Source organism: Diadema setosum, chromosome 6, assembly GCF_964275005.1.
Source record: "Diadema setosum chromosome 6, eeDiaSeto1, whole genome shotgun sequence".
NCBI classification, from domain to species: domain Eukaryota; kingdom Metazoa; phylum Echinodermata; class Echinoidea; order Diadematoida; family Diadematidae; genus Diadema; species Diadema setosum.
Window position 1 is genome coordinate 39,662,093 of NC_092690.1, and position 16,963 is coordinate 39,679,055.

At 36.0% G+C, this 16,963-nt stretch overlaps 1 protein-coding gene across 1 annotated transcript in view; it reads left to right on the forward strand.

Moving 5' to 3' along the window:
• The window catches only part of LOC140230231 (uncharacterized), a 59,942-nt gene extending 43,192 nt beyond the window's left edge, over positions 1-16,750 (forward strand). The window contains exons 6-8 of the mRNA XM_072310412.1: positions 12,916-13,033; positions 13,881-13,971; positions 15,726-16,750. Of these exons, the coding sequence (XP_072166513.1) occupies positions 12,916-13,033; positions 13,881-13,971; positions 15,726-15,760 (244 nt within the window). The 3' untranslated portion in view covers positions 15,761-16,750. The remainder of the gene's footprint in view (positions 1-12,915; positions 13,034-13,880; positions 13,972-15,725) is intronic.
• Positions 16,751-16,963: the final 213 nt, after the last annotated feature.

The window sequence follows — 16,963 nt, forward strand, 5'->3', positions numbered from 1 at the left end:
TATATATTATATACACCATTATGAATTCATATAATATGCGTAATGATATAATACATATCATTGCGCATTTATTATAATATAAACCCACGTATATATTCTTATATAATATGAACCTATACTGGGCCGGGGAGCCTTAGCAGTATATCATTATATATTATGAATTTATATAATATGAACCCACATGTATATTATTACAAATAGAATGAACCATTTTAAATTGTTACGAATTAATGAACCCAATATTATATATCGCTACATCCCTCATTTCACATGTAAACAAACCACCCATCCTCATTAACAACTCATGAATTTATATAAGAATACGCATATTGTGGGGAAAATTATCACTAGATAGATCTCCATTCAAAACAAAGAAAGAAAGTCATTGCTCAGCTTATTACGCGTTACAATATATTAAATGTTACCGTGCACGCTGCAGACGTACGTAATAAACCTACCAAGGGGTAGTGAACAATGGGCACTGCGTATGAGCCAAAGAGGTTTTATATGTAATAGAGCATGCGCTCGCATACAGAAGCGGAGCCAATTGAACGACCCGCCGCCATTTTCAAAGAGGTCGACTACCAGAAGACTGAACCCGGAAGTGCCTATAGTAATACACGTAAAGTACAGTTTCGAAGATGGGGTTGGGTTGGAAAAATCATTTTGTCCATATGCCTCCGGATTTTATTAGAGAGATATATATTCTCAAGACAGTATACGTGTTTTGATGAAAAAAGGACTTGCTCTAATGTGTCAAATATATGCCTTAAACATGAAGCCAAAATTGCCAAACAGGCATTCATGCATTCATACTACATTATAATAATTGTGACCGTGCACCTCAAAACAAACAAAAAGTCGCCAGACATGAATTTTTAGTTAAGACCATATTCTGAAAGACCAGACTTTAAGCTTTAAAATGGTGTATAGCACAAATCGAATGGACTCTCCTAACCTATCTAAATATTGGAAAGAAAGCACAAACTCAGGAAAAGTGTGAACTGAGAAAAGAGGCTCTGAATTATAAGTACAGTGTCTATTCAAGCGCTTAATCTTTACCAAACCGTGCTGGCTGTGCGATGAATGGGACAAAAAGCAGGAAGTAAACCACCAGAGTAACAACAATGAAGGGATTATCAGATTAAACTGAAATTAAGCATGCCTCATTAACACATTCTGTCCATAATGAATGCCAACTTTCAAAGCAGTAGCACTATCCTTCCAAAAGTCATTAGAGTTGAAAGTAAAGAGTGTGGACAAGGTTTTTCAGAAATGAAAAAAAGGGATTCTAAAGACACACCTAATCACAATATTCTACCAAAAATGTTCGAGATAAACTGCTAAAAAAACACTTTCCTGCCCGTTTTATGATACCAAATTTTAGCATAATGTAGAAGATGACCCGCTCTTTCAGAAAATATGAAAAAGTCAAGTTCGGCTAGGTTGACCCATTTCACTTATTTTCAGTCCTCACGCAAATTCAGTGTGTGCGACTTTATGTTCGTTTTGAGGTGCACGGTGCCACGGTCACTATAAAGATTGCAGAAAGGTACAGTGTATGCTCTTTGGTATGGGAGTACTGATTTCACATAATATATGTCACCTCAGACACACATACAACACACACTCCCACACACATACAACACACATTCCCACACACACCCACACACATACGCACACACATGTACACACCAAACCACATTTTTTTTTTCAAATTCCTACACACACACACACACACAAAACACACTGCATGTTGTGTGTGTGTGTGTTGGAATTCGAAAAAAAAAATGTGGTTTGGTGTGTACGTGTGTGTGCGTATGTGTGTGTTTGTTGTGTGTGTGTGTGTGTGGCCCTCTCATTGGCTGTTTCTACGCTGTGTAGGCCATGCGGTCCTCTCAATGGCTGTTTCTGCGCTGCCTTGGGTAGCGCGGAGACAGTCAGCCACGGAATATGTAAATTCGATGAATGTTTATCATTGAAGGCATAGTGGGTGACAGCTAGGAGTCGACTCCTACGGTATTTCTGTTGTGTCTTTGAATAGACGTTTGACGTCTTGGGAATGCCTGGAGCAGTGCGGAGGCAGTCAGTGACGTAATGAGATGAGGGTTTCCCGTTTTAGGCATAATGGGGGACATGTTGACCTGACGTTTTCCTTTGTTTGTTGTGCGGAGTCATTATGCTTCGAAGGAAAGATCATATTTTTAATTTATATAAAAATGTGATTTCATGCTGTCAAAGTGGCTATTTGCCACTACAGGTTTCGGTGAAGACATTGGTTTGCACAGGTTGATTTGTTTGTTTGGTAAGCCATGTCGTTATCTTTTTTTTTTTTTTTTTTTTTTTGAAATTGACTCTTCAAGATATTTTTGCTCGGTGTAATAGGAAAAAGAGTATTGTGTCTTTCCAATCCTTTCATGAGGATTGTTGTGTATACCAAATCACCCTCCAGTGTGATTGTTGTGTCAGATCAGTTTTCGAGTGTTGCCTTGGCAACGCGGAGGTAGCCAGTAACGTGATTTTATATTGCTTATATCACGTGCATAATGATTATAACGTAGATTCCACTGTTCTGTTTCTTTTTCCCCCTCTCTTTTTGGGGGTTCAGACTGTTAGATTAAATAAGCTTTCAACATTTTGTTTTAGGAATAGGAGGAGGGGATATAGAATATTTGTACTTTCATTATATTTATAATTGTCGGTATTTGAGTTTAGGAGGTTTTGGAAGACTAAGATCAATAATTAAGTGGGAGAGATAGGTGTGCGGGGAGTGGATGTCCTAGTTGTTTGTGTGAAGGTAAGCAGGTATACCATGCTTGGGATTATTGGTAACCACTGCAATAGATGGGTAACTTTGTGTGTGATAATTGTTTGTGACGGGATAGAAACAGGGAGGTGTCTCACCTCCCTGATAGAAAGTATAATGTGGGAGGGGAGCGGCTTCAGAAATGTGTAGGTGTTAATTTTTGACGGATGTGTGGTAGAATGAGGATGAATAGGATAAGTTTTGTGTTGTCGGGGGTGGGTCGGGTACGGATGAGTGAGTGTGTATTGTGCTGTGTGTGTGGTGGTGTGAAATGGAAGTGGTGTGTGGGATACCATCTTTTTTCTTGGTCTTTTAGACTTGGCTTCAGTAGGGTACGGGTGAGTGGGTGTGTGTTCTGTTGTGTGTGTGTGGTGGTGTGAAATTGAAGTGGTGTGTGGGATACCATATTTTTTCTTGGTATACAGTTCAGAGGTTTGGAGGTAGTAGGTCTGAGTTATTTGCTCTGATTTATCAATATCATGTAGGTAGGATTTTCCCTCTAGGTTACGTAGATACCGTTTATCATACATCATGGCGGGTTTGAATTTAATTTCACTTAATGTGAGGGGGGTACGGGATCGAGTAAAGAGAAAGATGATTTTTGATTGGGTTAGAATGAGAAAAGGGGATATGGTTATGTTACAGGAAACGTACAGTACCCCTGATATTGAGGAAGAGTGGGAAGGAGAATGGGGAGGACGTATCATTTTTAGTCATGGGTCAAATCATAGTAGGGGAGTAATGATTTTGTTAGCCCCTGGATTGAATTTTAAGATTGATCAGGTTATGAAAGATGATGAAGGGCGTTTTGAGGTTTTAAAAGGGGATTTGCTAGGTTATAAACTGCTTCTGGGAAATGGTTATTTCCCAACAAGGGATAGGGTGCAAAGACAAATTGATTTTCTTGTGAATTTTAATGATTGTTTGTCAAGTTTATATTCTATGAATTATTCGTAAATCTTGGGTGGAGATTTTAATGTAGTAATGAATAAAGATTTGGATTATATGGGTGTAAGTACTAATTTGAGAATGAGTGGTAGTAAAGAATTAGAGGGTTTTTTTAAAGAAAATGAATTTGATTGATATATGGCGGAAACGGAACCCAGTGTTAAAGCAATTTACTTTTAGGCAAATCGCTCCGCTGGTTCAAAGTCGTTTAGACTACTGGTTTATATCAAAGGATTTGGAAAGTTCAGTAAGAACATGTGAGATTATATCATCAGTAGCACCTGATCATTCTGGGATCTTTTTACAACTGAAATCTATTCGATATAATGAAAGTTATGGGAAGTCTTATTGGAAATTTAATAATAGTTTGTGTTTTGATAAGGAATTTGTACAGGGAATGAATGAAGAAATAAAAAGTATTGAATTATAGTGGTTGACGGAGTTTGATACTAAATCTTCTTTCTGGGATTTTTTTAAAGATGAAAATGAGAAATTTTGCAATGAAATTTTCGAAGAAAAAATCAAAGGAGAGAAGATTAAGTATACAGCAATTGGAATATGAAATAGATATTTTGAAGAAAAATCTTCTGTCGTCTCCTGATAGTGGTGGAATTTTAAAGGATATAGAGAGTAAAAAAACGGAATTGAAGAAAATGTATAATGTGTACGGATGGATTAAAAGTTAGGTCAAGAGTGGTCTGGTGTGAAGAGGGTGAACAGAATCAAGAGTATTTTGAGCAGTTGCTCAAGTCGAATAAACAGAAAACGGTTATACGGGAAATGTGCGATGATAAGGGAGATGTGATTAAAGAGAAGGATGTAATAATGCGATTGATTAGAAATTTTTATAGAAATCTGTATTCAGAAAATGAATCAGTATGTGATGATTTCAGAGAAAGTGTATTTTGTAAAGACATTCCTCAATTAAGTGATGACAGTAAGAATTTTTGTGAAGGAAAAATTACTAAGGAAGAATGTTGGGAGTGTTTAAAAAGTATGAAATTAAATAAATCACCTGGGAATGATGGATTTACAGTTGAATTTTATCTTACATTTTGGCCACAAATAGGAAGTTTATTGGTTGAAGTTTTCAATGAAGCTTTTGAGAAAGGTTGTTTAGCAACATCTCAAAAACAAGGTGTAATAACATTGATTGAAAAAGAGGGCAAAGATCCATTATTTATAAAGAATTATAGACCGATTACTTTGTTGAACACGGATTATAAGATGCTTTCTAAGATAATGGCAAAGCGAATAAAGGGAGTTTTATATGAGATTGTTCATCTGGATCAAGTTGGTTATATAGAAAACAGGTATATTGGTGAGGCTTTGCGTTTGATAGACGATATGATTTTCTATTGTAATAATTACTGCGAAGAAGAGGCATATTTGATAGCAGTTGATTTTGAAAAAGCGTTTGATTCAGTTTCGCACAAATTCTTATTTAAGGTGTTAGAATTATTTAGGTTTGGTGAGTCGTTTTGTTCTTGGGTGAAAATCATGTATAATGGAATAAGTAGTTGTGTTATGAACGGAGGTGTTTCGACAGGTTATTTTGATATAAAGCGAGGGGTGAGGCAAGGCGACCCATTATCACCATATTTGTTTTTATTGGTAATGGAAATTCTGGCGCAGGCGGTGAGAAGGGATAATGGGATTAGAGGTATTCAGTTTGAGAATTTTGAGGTTCGACAAGTTTTATATGCTGATGATATGACTTTATTTGTTAGACATAGGTCATCAATTATCAGAATACAGGAAATATTTAAGGATTTTTATGAATTATGTGGTTTGAAGGTTAATATTGATAAAACAACGGTAATGAGTATAGGGAAGAAAAAGGGAGAACATGAAAGATTACCCATGGGTAATGTTGTAACTGAAATAAAGATTTTAGGAGTGTATTTTGCATTGGATATTAAGGTCAGAGAAGAAATGAATTATAAAGAGATACTGAGTAAGATTAAAAGACTTTTGGGATGGTGGAGACAAAGAGATTTGACTGTAATGGGAAAAATATTTTTGCTCAAAACATATGCTCTGTCTAAATTATATTATGTTTCTTCATCAATAGAGGTTCCAAAGTGGGTAGTGGCAGATATTTGTTTTGAATTTATATGGAATGGTAAAGATCGAATTAAAAGGGTTATTTGTTATCAGGATTATAGTGAGGGCGGTCTTAGAATGACAAATTTTGAATTGTCTGTTAAGAGTCAACGAATTATGTGGTTGAAGCGATTGTTATATGGTGAGAAGCTCATGGGATGGAAACTTTTTTTTTATTTTATTTTTAGGACTGCGGGAGGAAGATTCATATTTTTGTGCAATTATGATATACGATTTCTAAAGTTTAATGTACCATTGTTTTATTTAGAAATTTTGAGAGCATGGCAAGAAATGGAGAATAACCGGAATTATCAAGAAGGCAAGATTAATCCATTTTTTTTTAATAACAAGGATTATTTGTGTAAAGGGAAAATGATTTTTTGTGAAAATTTATATAGGAAGAATATTTATTTAGTGAGGCAAATTTTGGAAAAAGATCGTATGAGATCAGCAGTATATTTTCACAGGTTAGGATTAGATAGTGAAAATATAGTTAAAGTTTGGGAAATAGGGGAGGTTGTTGTAAGAAGCCAGAAATTTGAGGGAAATATATATGATTTTTATTCTGTTAATAAAGAGGAATATAATATTTCTTTGAAAATTTTTGAGAATGTAAATTTATTGAAAGATGTTTCATTTAGAAAGGTGTATGAACTCTTTGTTACAAATTTATAGCAATTGTATGTTTTACGAATGAAAGATGGCCAAAATGATTATTTGTTTTCGAAAAAGGAAATTACACACATGTTTTTAAGACCAAGAATGACAACACTTCTAACAAAATTTAGGGAATTTCAGTATACATGTAAATTATTACATGGAGTTGTTTATACAAAGGAAAATCTTTTTGAGTTTGGTTTCGTTGCAAATAACCGGTGTTCTTTTTGTGAGCAATCGGTAGAAACATATAAACATTTATTTTGGGATTGTGTGTATGTTAAGAATTTGTGGCAGGAAGTGATAGATAGGTTAGAGATGGCAGATCTTCGAAATATAGAGTGGAGAGATGTTCATTTTGGTGTTACGGGAAGGGATCCAAAAGTAAAATTTCATAATACAATAATTTTTATTTTGAAATATAATATCATTTTCAGATCTAGGTCGGAGGGAAAAATTCCTACTTTGGAGGAAATTTGTAAAAGAATAATAAGTTTTTGGGATGAAGAAAAAGAAATTGCTATAAAAAGAAATAAGTTGGGATTACATTTGCTGAAATGGGAAAATGTTTCTGAAACGAGAGCTTAAGTATTGTTTTGTTTTCTTTTTCTTTTTATTAGTACAGTGTAGTTATCAGTGGTGAAGGCAATATATGTGTCATTGGCCGCGCGCGGGGAGGGATAAGTTTTTGGTGGTGTAAAAGTTCTAGGATTTTGTCCGCAGCTAGGAGTTTGATGAGTTTTGTTTGGGGAATTTGAATGGGTATTTGGAGTGGTATTTGGGTGCGGGCGGACGATGCTTTTCTGCATAGGCCATTACACGCTTGGATGTTGTACGTATCAATTAACATTTGGAAGTCGTTTTCATTTATAGGAAGGAAGGTGGTATCGCTTCGGGTGTGTTTTGTGTGTGGGGTGTGTGTGTGTGTATGTGTGTTTTTGGTGTTGGTGTGTATGTGTGTGGGTGTTTGGGGTGTGTGGTGGTTGTGGATGTATGTGTTTGGGGTTGTGGTGGGGGTGTGGGATAGGTTTGAGTGCATCGGGGTTGGTGGGGATGGGGATTTGATTTTCAATGAAATGATTTCATTCTAGTTTTGTATAACAATTTTTTTTTGATTATATACCCTTGTATATACCCTTATAATACTCGATTTATAATCGAGTTGTTATGTTGAAGAGAGATGATTGGCAGTATAAGTATACCATAGTCAAAGTTAATACATATATATATATTTTTTTTTTTGTACATGTCAATACTTTCTCGTGAAGAAATGGTCAGTAGGATTGATTTATAATCGAGTTGTTATGTTTGAAGGAAGATGATTGGCAGTATAAGTTGGTAATGGATTTGTCTTTTGAATGGCATTTGCACCATTTTTATGTTCATGTTACACCCAGAATGGGTTGATTTATGATTGATTTGAATGAAATCAATAAAATATCATTGAAAAACAAAAGTGTGTGGGAGTGTGTGCTGTATGCGTGAGGGAGTGTGTGTTGTATCAGTATGTGTTTCTGATGTTTCTAAGTGACGTATATTATGTGAAATCAGTACTCCCATACCAAAGAGTATACACTGTACCTTTCTGCAGTCTTTATATGTAGTATGAATGCATGAATGCCTGTTTGGCAATTTTGGCTTCATGTTAAGGCACATATTTGACACATTAGAGCAAGTCCTTTTTTGATCAAAACACGTATACTGTGTTGAGAATGTATCTCACTTATAAAATCCGGAGGCATATGGACAAATATTGATTTTCCTTAAAATTAGAATGATTTTTCCAACCCAACCCCATCTTCGAAGCTGTACTTTATGTGTATTACTATATATATAGGCACTTCCGGGTTCGGGCTTCTGGTAGTCGACCTCTTTCGTGCGCGCGCGCCACTGTTCAATTAGCCCCGTTTTCAATTTTGTACGCACTGTATGGTGAGCGCTTACTCTATTACATATAGAACCTCTTGAGCCAAAGAGATTTTTTCTCTTCTCACTGGGGAAAACAGATGGTATGGGCGCACTTTGGTAACGACATGGCTCCGCAAATATCACGGGACCACTTTTGACCAATCACAGGCCTCAAAATGGGCCAGACTCTCTTTGGGACATACGGGTATTCCCCACAAACTGATCTCTTACGTAGAGGTAGTCTGGTGCAATAGTGTATACTATGACTAGTATGTACAGCCTGAGTCAACATCATAGTAGGAGAAGGAAATGGGTCCACGATAAAGACACACCGAAGTTGGACATAAATACTATAGTATAAGTAAATAGTAATGCATTTATAGATCTAGTGGATACTGAAACGAGTTGTGTACCGTATACCGCCTAATTTCCACCTCCGATCCGGCCTCGTATGCTAACGTTAGTCCCCGATTGTATTCATTCGAGTAGGAGCCTACCCAAGACAAGACACGGTAAGGATCGTAGTCTATATCATTTAAATTGCTATACACTTTTGATATGGGGTAATTTATCATTGAAGAGGCCACGCATACTTTGTACTTCATCCCGGGTTCATTGTGCTCATATTATCTCTTATCTGATTTTTGAATACATTGTAGTTGGGTTAAATTTACGTCGTAATCTCGGATAGGCCTTGCTTTTAGCTTCAGTCGATATCAGTACTAGTAGTTCTAGTTGAAAATATTAATGATCCGGTACCAACATGTACTCTGTGGACACACACCCAACTATTCAAGATACCTTTTGCGCGGAACGGATTCTTGTCTGTCAGAGATCCTTCTTTCCAGATTATCACTATCAGCAGCTAGGTTTATATGAAGAGTTTGTTTGCAAAAACCGATAAGTCTATATTTGCCAAATGGAGGTATTTGCGATTAAAAGTCAAGAAAAATAAAAAGAAACATATGCAGTGCCCAATATATCATTTAAAAGGTATTATTTTGTACTTTATGACAGAGCTCGTACTTCAAAATCTTCAAAAATGGACTTATCGGTTTTTGCAAACAAACCCTTCATATGGAACGCCCTAGCTGCCAGTATTAGTCACCACCACCGACCTGCAAACCTCTTCAAGCAGGAGGTACGTGCAGAGCATCCTGATTCATTGAGTAATAGAGGCTGAGCATCATATAGACACATAAATGTTTTTAAGATAAAAAGGCACTGTATACACCACACCAGACCTGCCAAATAGTATGACTATACACCCATTGGTGGACTCTACTTTCCAAGAAAAGAAAAAGAAATAATCCAAAGGACCGCTGATTGTTTTGTGTCAGTGCCTGGCTATTATCTATAGCCTATTGTATAAATGTACCAGGGCAGGCATGCTTTAACGTCTGTCGTATCACATGATAAGTGATCGTTTGTACAATAAGGAGGTTTGCAGTTATAGCTGTATCAATTATTTCTCAAACAAGGTGATGTCAGCTTCATTAGAGCATAAGTCTCCCATACCAGAAATGTTTTATACACAAACTCACAGAATTTCCTTTTCTCTTTTATTTTTCTATGGTTTCTGTTTGACCATCAGAATGTCCATCGGGGATTGCTGTTGATCCATCAGACTCCAGATGTCTCCAGCAGAACTAACCATATTGGAAACCATCAGAAATCTCTTATGATTTTCTAATGGAATTTTGACCTGATGTACAGAGATGTTGGGGACATTTCATATTGGTTTTGTAATAATGACACAAATTTTGATGTATCTTGAACTCGATCCCAAAGAAATGATTGTCTTTCCATGTATCCACCCCTAACAGCTTGCCACCACACAGCATTTTTTGCCCTGTCAGTAAATCCATCAACACCATGGCCAGCATCACCCCCAATTCCTCCGAGGCGCCTGCAACTGACGAGCCTTGGCATGCTTTCATCACTACGGAGCTGAGAGCACATTTAGTCCGTAAAATGTAAGCATGGAGTTGAGCTCAGCTTTGAGAGCTGTATGTAGGTCCCTACATGTTAATATGGGATTTATAGCAGAATAAACGCAAACTATATATATCAGAAAAAGGGTGAATTATACTGTAGTATACACATTTTTCCAACAGAAAGAGAACAGATGCTGATACTAAACTCTTATCTTTTTATCAAACCCACATTTCTCGGCATTATACCACAAAGGAGCATGAATTTAGGCCACAAAAGCAGGCATGATGCCCTCATCTTGGGAACCTGGTATACTAGGTCCCATATATCAGTTGCTATCATGCAGTACGTTGCAATATTTGTGCAATGCCTGCAGGATTTTTTCTTCTTTTTTTTTTACTTGGTGTATATGTATTACCCAATATTAAGGTTCTCTGGGATTTTTTTTTTTTTTTTTGCCTCAAAGGTCAAAAGGTCAAAGATCAAGTGAAAGTGCTGAACTTCACTTCTTCCTCCATATCTCGGAAATGGCTCAAGTTATCTTGAAACCTAGTCCATACTTATGCATGTTCTCTGCCTGACAGTGATTCTCTTATGAATTTTAGGGCCATACTTGCATCGGTCAAGGGTCAAAGGCCAGGTGATATGGTAACAGAGCTACCAAGTCTCACATATTCTGAGTGAGACTCAAGCATTTAGGGGTCGTCTCACGATCTCACGCATGGCATCCATTTTTCTCACGCATCGGGCAAAGTCTGCAATTTGGGCCCATAATAAGGAGCATAGCTCAAAGGATTAAAGTGATAGTTACAATTGAAGGTATATTTTGCTTTTGTCTTTCAAAATAAGTAAAAAAAATAGTCACTTAAGCGTAATCGCACCATTAACAGCCAAAAATTGAAAAAGCTCCGTACCGTGGGAGGCCACAGGGGGGACCCCTCCCACACCCTCGCTTGCGCGCACATTCGCTCGCCGAGATGCCGAGCTATGAAAATCTCACTCATAGAAATTTTTTGAACTTGGCATCCCTGTGGAAACAATTTACTATTCAATACAGAAATTGCACTTTTTTTTCCATACCTTGAAAATTACTCAATGCATATAAGGGTCAAAATCAAGTAAAAGTCCTCATATCCCCAAATACATGCTCTCCCATTCATCCAATTAAACCTAGGTAATGGAAGGTGAACATTCAACACAATTGTGACAAACATGTCATTTTAATATTTTGCCAGTTATGTGAAACTGTCATCACACATTGTCCGCATGTACTATAGGCCTATTAGGAGAATCATGCATTATGGCGGAGGCATACCAGTCGCCATAGCGTCATTTCTAGTTTTCTCTGTTTTTTCAATGGAAATTGGCATGGACCACTTTTCCACCAAATTAGCATAAAATTAATCAACCAAAGTGATGAATAGTGAAAATAGTCATAGTCAGGTTTCTATGAGTTTCATGACAGAGCACCGTTTTCCATAGGAAATGTACTCAGAGTGTGCCTGTTTGGGGTGACATGCCGTTATAAAAATGGGCATGGCTTCACAATGGTATGCAAGTAAGAAAAAATTCAAGAAGCCTCATGATGAGGTCTTCTCGTGTTGCAGAATTATTGCGCAAAACGTTGAAAGGGGGGGGGGGGATCCCCCTTGACCCTCTAAAGGTTAAGGTAGATATTGGAATTATTTCCCCTGCTTTCTGAAAGAGGTAAGTCACAGCTCTTTGATTAGTTTACTAGAAAAATTAAAATGTGTAGAATTTTCTGGATATTTTTCTTTTATTGTTTTTCTGTATGTGACATCACAAAGCCTAGTCTTCTCATGAAGCAATCGATGGCTGCACCAAAATTTTAGAATTCATAACTTTCAAATGGATTGTCTGATTTCCCTCAGACTTTGCTTATGAGTTCTACTAATATTGCTGCATTCCCAAAATTCACACATATTTGGGTTTCATTCTCCTTTAAAGGACAAGTTCATCTTCATAAACATAAGGATTGAGAGAATGCAGCAATATTAGTAGAACACATCAGTGAAAGTTTGAGGAAAATTGGACAATCGATGCAAAAGTTATGAATTTTTAAAATGTTTGTGTTGAAACCGCTGGATGAGGAGACTACTAAGACTAGTGATGTCATATGAGTACAACAGTATAAAGAAAATTCAACATATTTTCACCTTTTTTTTTTGCATAATAAAAGAGCACTTGACTTGCCTCTTTTTAAAGGCAATGGGAATAATATTACCCATAACATATGTCAGTAACGAGTCAAGGGAATGTGTACTTTTTTCAAAAGATGAAATTTTGTGAAATTCTCTTTATATTTTCCTTGTATTGTTGTACGCATGTGACATCATACACTGCAGTAGTCTTCTCATCCAGAAAAAAAAAAGAACAAAAACTTCAAAAATTCATAACTTTTGAACGGATTGTCCTATTTTCCTCAAACTTTCAATGATGTGTTCTACTGATATTGCTACATTCTCTCAATCCTTATGTTAATGAAGGTGAACTTGTCCTTTAAGAGGAATAGTTCTTGTTTCTTTTTTTTTCAGAGTACAAGCAATATTTCCCTCTCCTACCCAAGAGGCGCTGCGAGACAGGCGCATAGTGAACCTGGTGAACTATGCCCGCAAGGTGGAGAAGGATATGTTTGAACGAGCCACAAGCAGGGTAACTTGCTGACTAAAGTGCCTGAATGATTATATTCTTTATAGTGCATTTATCTATGCAATTGAGAGGCAAATTTGTCAGATATATTCTGTATGTTGTGGGCACTCTAGGTAACATTAAAATGGTTGTTTTTTTCTCTTTCTCTTTTTTGTATACGCTTGCAATTGAGTATATGAATATAAGAACGACCCAAGTCCAATTTTTGGCCAAATTCAGTTTGACATGGGAAATTGTAGCTTATGCATGGACTCATCTTGTGTATAAATGATAAATCCTAATTACCCCCGGAAGTGCCTGAAATAAATGAGTTAAATCTTAAATGAATGTAAGAATGAAGGACTTGGGTCATTCTTACATTCATATTATAGCGCCCTCTCTCGTCCTTCTCTCATCTCTATAGCAGAATATCATGTATATGAATCAAAGAACGACCCAAGTCCATATGAATAAAAGAACGACCCAAGTCCATCACACAAAATGGCCTCTCCACAATTAATGTTAATGTTAATTGTCATAATAATATAAATGTTCTAATTTGTATATACAATGTTGCCATCCCATCACAGTTAAATAGAATATTATTGGACAAACAAAAAAGATATGAAGTTTTTTTTAGTTTACTCGAAATGGTCTTCCATGGACTTGGGTCGTTCTTATATTCATATACTCAATTGATAACCATGGAAACTCATCACTAAAGATATTCTGAGCATTCTTTTATACATATATGTATAATATATGTGTATAAGAAATGAAGGGCTAGTCTCCATCAAGATTGCACTGTCTCTTTAATATTAACTGTCATTATTTTGTTGACATAAAATAAAATCCTTCACTCTCTTTGCAGGAAGAGTATTACCACCTCATAGCTGAAAAAATTTACAAAATAAATATCGAGCTGGAAGAGAAACGCCAAAGGCGTCTCGCGGAAATTCAAGGTAAGCCATTGCATACAAGTTAACACCAGTCTGTCTAGGGACTATTACTGAACACTTGAAAACACCAGATGGATATTACCATTAGCAGTAATGTCAGAATTCATATATACCCAGCCACTGAATTTATTGTCTGTCCATTTTGTAGTATGAAAGTCAATGTGATTTTATTAGTAAAATGAATGTGATTCTCATGCAGTGTAAATATGATTTTTATGTATCTTATACAAAACTTTATGTAGGAAAAATATCAAGCATTTTGTTTGCCCCCCCCCCCCCTCGACGTTTCGCGTGATTATTCTGCAACGCTTGATGCTCTTGCCGCGACATTTTACGACTTTTTTCTTTCAAGTATCGCACAACTTTTGAGACCAAATTTGTTGCTCCCGGGCATACCATTTTGAAGCCACGCCCCTTTGGAAAAATTTGTCGACCCCAAAATTGCTCAAAAACATGATTTTGTGTACAAATCCAATCTAAATTGTGTTTTTGCAATTAATTCATATGAAAATAAATATTTTTACTTCAATGACTGATAATGATTTAGTTTAGCCTGATTATGCTTTAAAAAGTTTCTGCGACAAATTTTGACAAAAAACAAAAACAAAAAGTAAAAAACAGAAATACATAAGAAATTCAATAAACAATAAAATGCATGAGAAATAATTATGAAGCTGAATTTTTGCTTCAATATTATTGTTGAGGATATTGAAAAGAATATGTTAAACCAAAAATTACAAGTCTTGGAGCTTTATTTTTTTATTCATAGGCAAAAATAAATATTTCTGCATAAATTAGCTTAAAATTAATTAATATAAGATACATGTACATAAATTAAAATGTGTAAAATCTAACTATACAGTCTAGTGCAAATGTTCACGAGGATCCCGCGATCCATGACCGAGAAAATTTATAAAGTACAGATTGAGCTGGAAGAGAAACGCCAAAGGCGTCTCGCGGAAATTCAAGATAAGCCATTGCATAAAAGTTAACACCAGTCTGTCTAGGGACTATTACTGAACACTTTAAAACACCAAATGGAATTACCATTAGCAGTAATGTCAAGATTCATATTTACTGAGTCACTCACTTGATTGTCGGTCCATTTTGTAGTTTCATCGTCATTGTGATATTATCAGTTGGTTAAAGGTGTTTCTCATGGAGTTTAAATGATTTTGATGTATCTTGCAAACAGCTTGAGAGGAAATACATTGTATATCAAGTACTGCTACTGTTAGCTCAATGTGCAAATTTTGGACTCCAGATATAGACAGAACAACAACAGGAGCAGATCATAAATGAATAAACTAAAGAAATCAAAGAGTTTTTGAATAAGATGAGAAAAAAAAAGTTGAGTACAAGAATATATTCTATTGTTATCACTTATTTATCATCTGTCATTCATTGTGCACCCTCTGTAGATCTTTAACTTGTTGAGGACGAACTGATTTTGCGATATAAACACACATTTTCCATGGACACCTGCAGGAGTATACTCAGGACTAGTCTTCAACTTGCTCTGTCATATACATACATGATTGCATTTACATGTTACTAATTATCTTTACAGACCATACATAAATCTGTTTGAAAAGCACCAATGACCAACAAGGGGTCCAAGCGAGGCAATTAGGTCCCAGGATAAACGTTGTAAATGTGATTTTTTTTTCTCTCTAGATCGAAATGTAGTAAGACAGAAAATAATCAGGACACTGACAATTTGAGTGTATTTTTTTTAATGTGTTTTCCTCATCCAGTAAGGGTGAATAACTCTCGGTTCAGTGCTGGATAACTGCTCGCACTTCAGCTTGCCTGCCTTGACCGGGGTTGTCAGAACACAGCTGGTCGTCATGGATGTAACTCCGTCTTTTGTAACTCCATGTTTTTCTGTGAAATTTAGCCAAACTATGTTGTTCTCATGGCTGAATTTCATGCCGAGATTTTATCTAGCAATACAAGTAGTAATATTTATACAACATACAGTATAGGCTACTTCAATGTTAAATGTAATCGTGCTATGAATACCTGTTATGGAAAATCATGTTTGAGGCTCAATTCAACGTTGAATATTTTAAACTTAGAGAGCATGATCACAATATGGTATCCCTACAGTACTAAAAGCCCTCTTGTCATGCCTGTTAACTTTCGCACAGGTAATCCTGGTTCACAAGTATTCTAATGTTTCATTATAATCATCTTTATTTGTTGTTCTTTCATACTTCTTAGTCAAAATATGTGGTATTTGAAGCACTATACCTACCAATTTGCACATGGCAATCAGTTTATTTCTTTTAATTGTTGCTTCTATAATCTATTTCTAATGTTTTTTATTATTATTCAGGAATTTTACTTTCACTAAAGATTATTGTTTGACGACCAGAAAATGAAATTGTTTTCGTTGCCCACATGGGCCACGAAAAAAAGGAAAGAAAAAAAGAAAAGAAAATAGTGTTGAGCCTCTAACAAGGGCAGACTCAAACTGGCATAGTACATATCCATACATGTTCATTTGCCTCCAGACTAGGGAATGATTGTTCAATTGGACCTTGAATCTATGGAAATATTTGTTGTCATTCAGGATTTATATTTGCAAATGAGATAGTACACATATAGCACTATCACTATATGAATGCGATATTGAATGAATAGATGCATGTACTCAATTTTGATGTATGGTATGTTATCATAATTGTCAGTGTAGTACTGACAATTATTTGGACGTTTAAAGGAGGTTTGGCGGTTTGACAAGATTTAATCTTTCAGCTCCTCCTTGTAATGTCTCGTGTCCCAGCCCAGCCCACCCCCCCCCCCCCCGCAAAAAAAAAAAAAAAAAAAAATCATACTTGTCATTTTCTTTTTAATGTGTTTCTTTTTAATGTGCTGTAGCAATTGCCTAGAAAGTTAACATTTATATACCAGATAAATTCTGGTATTTATGCAGTACGTCTAGAGGTACATGTAGATTTATTCACTACAGTTCGTTTTACAGTAACTG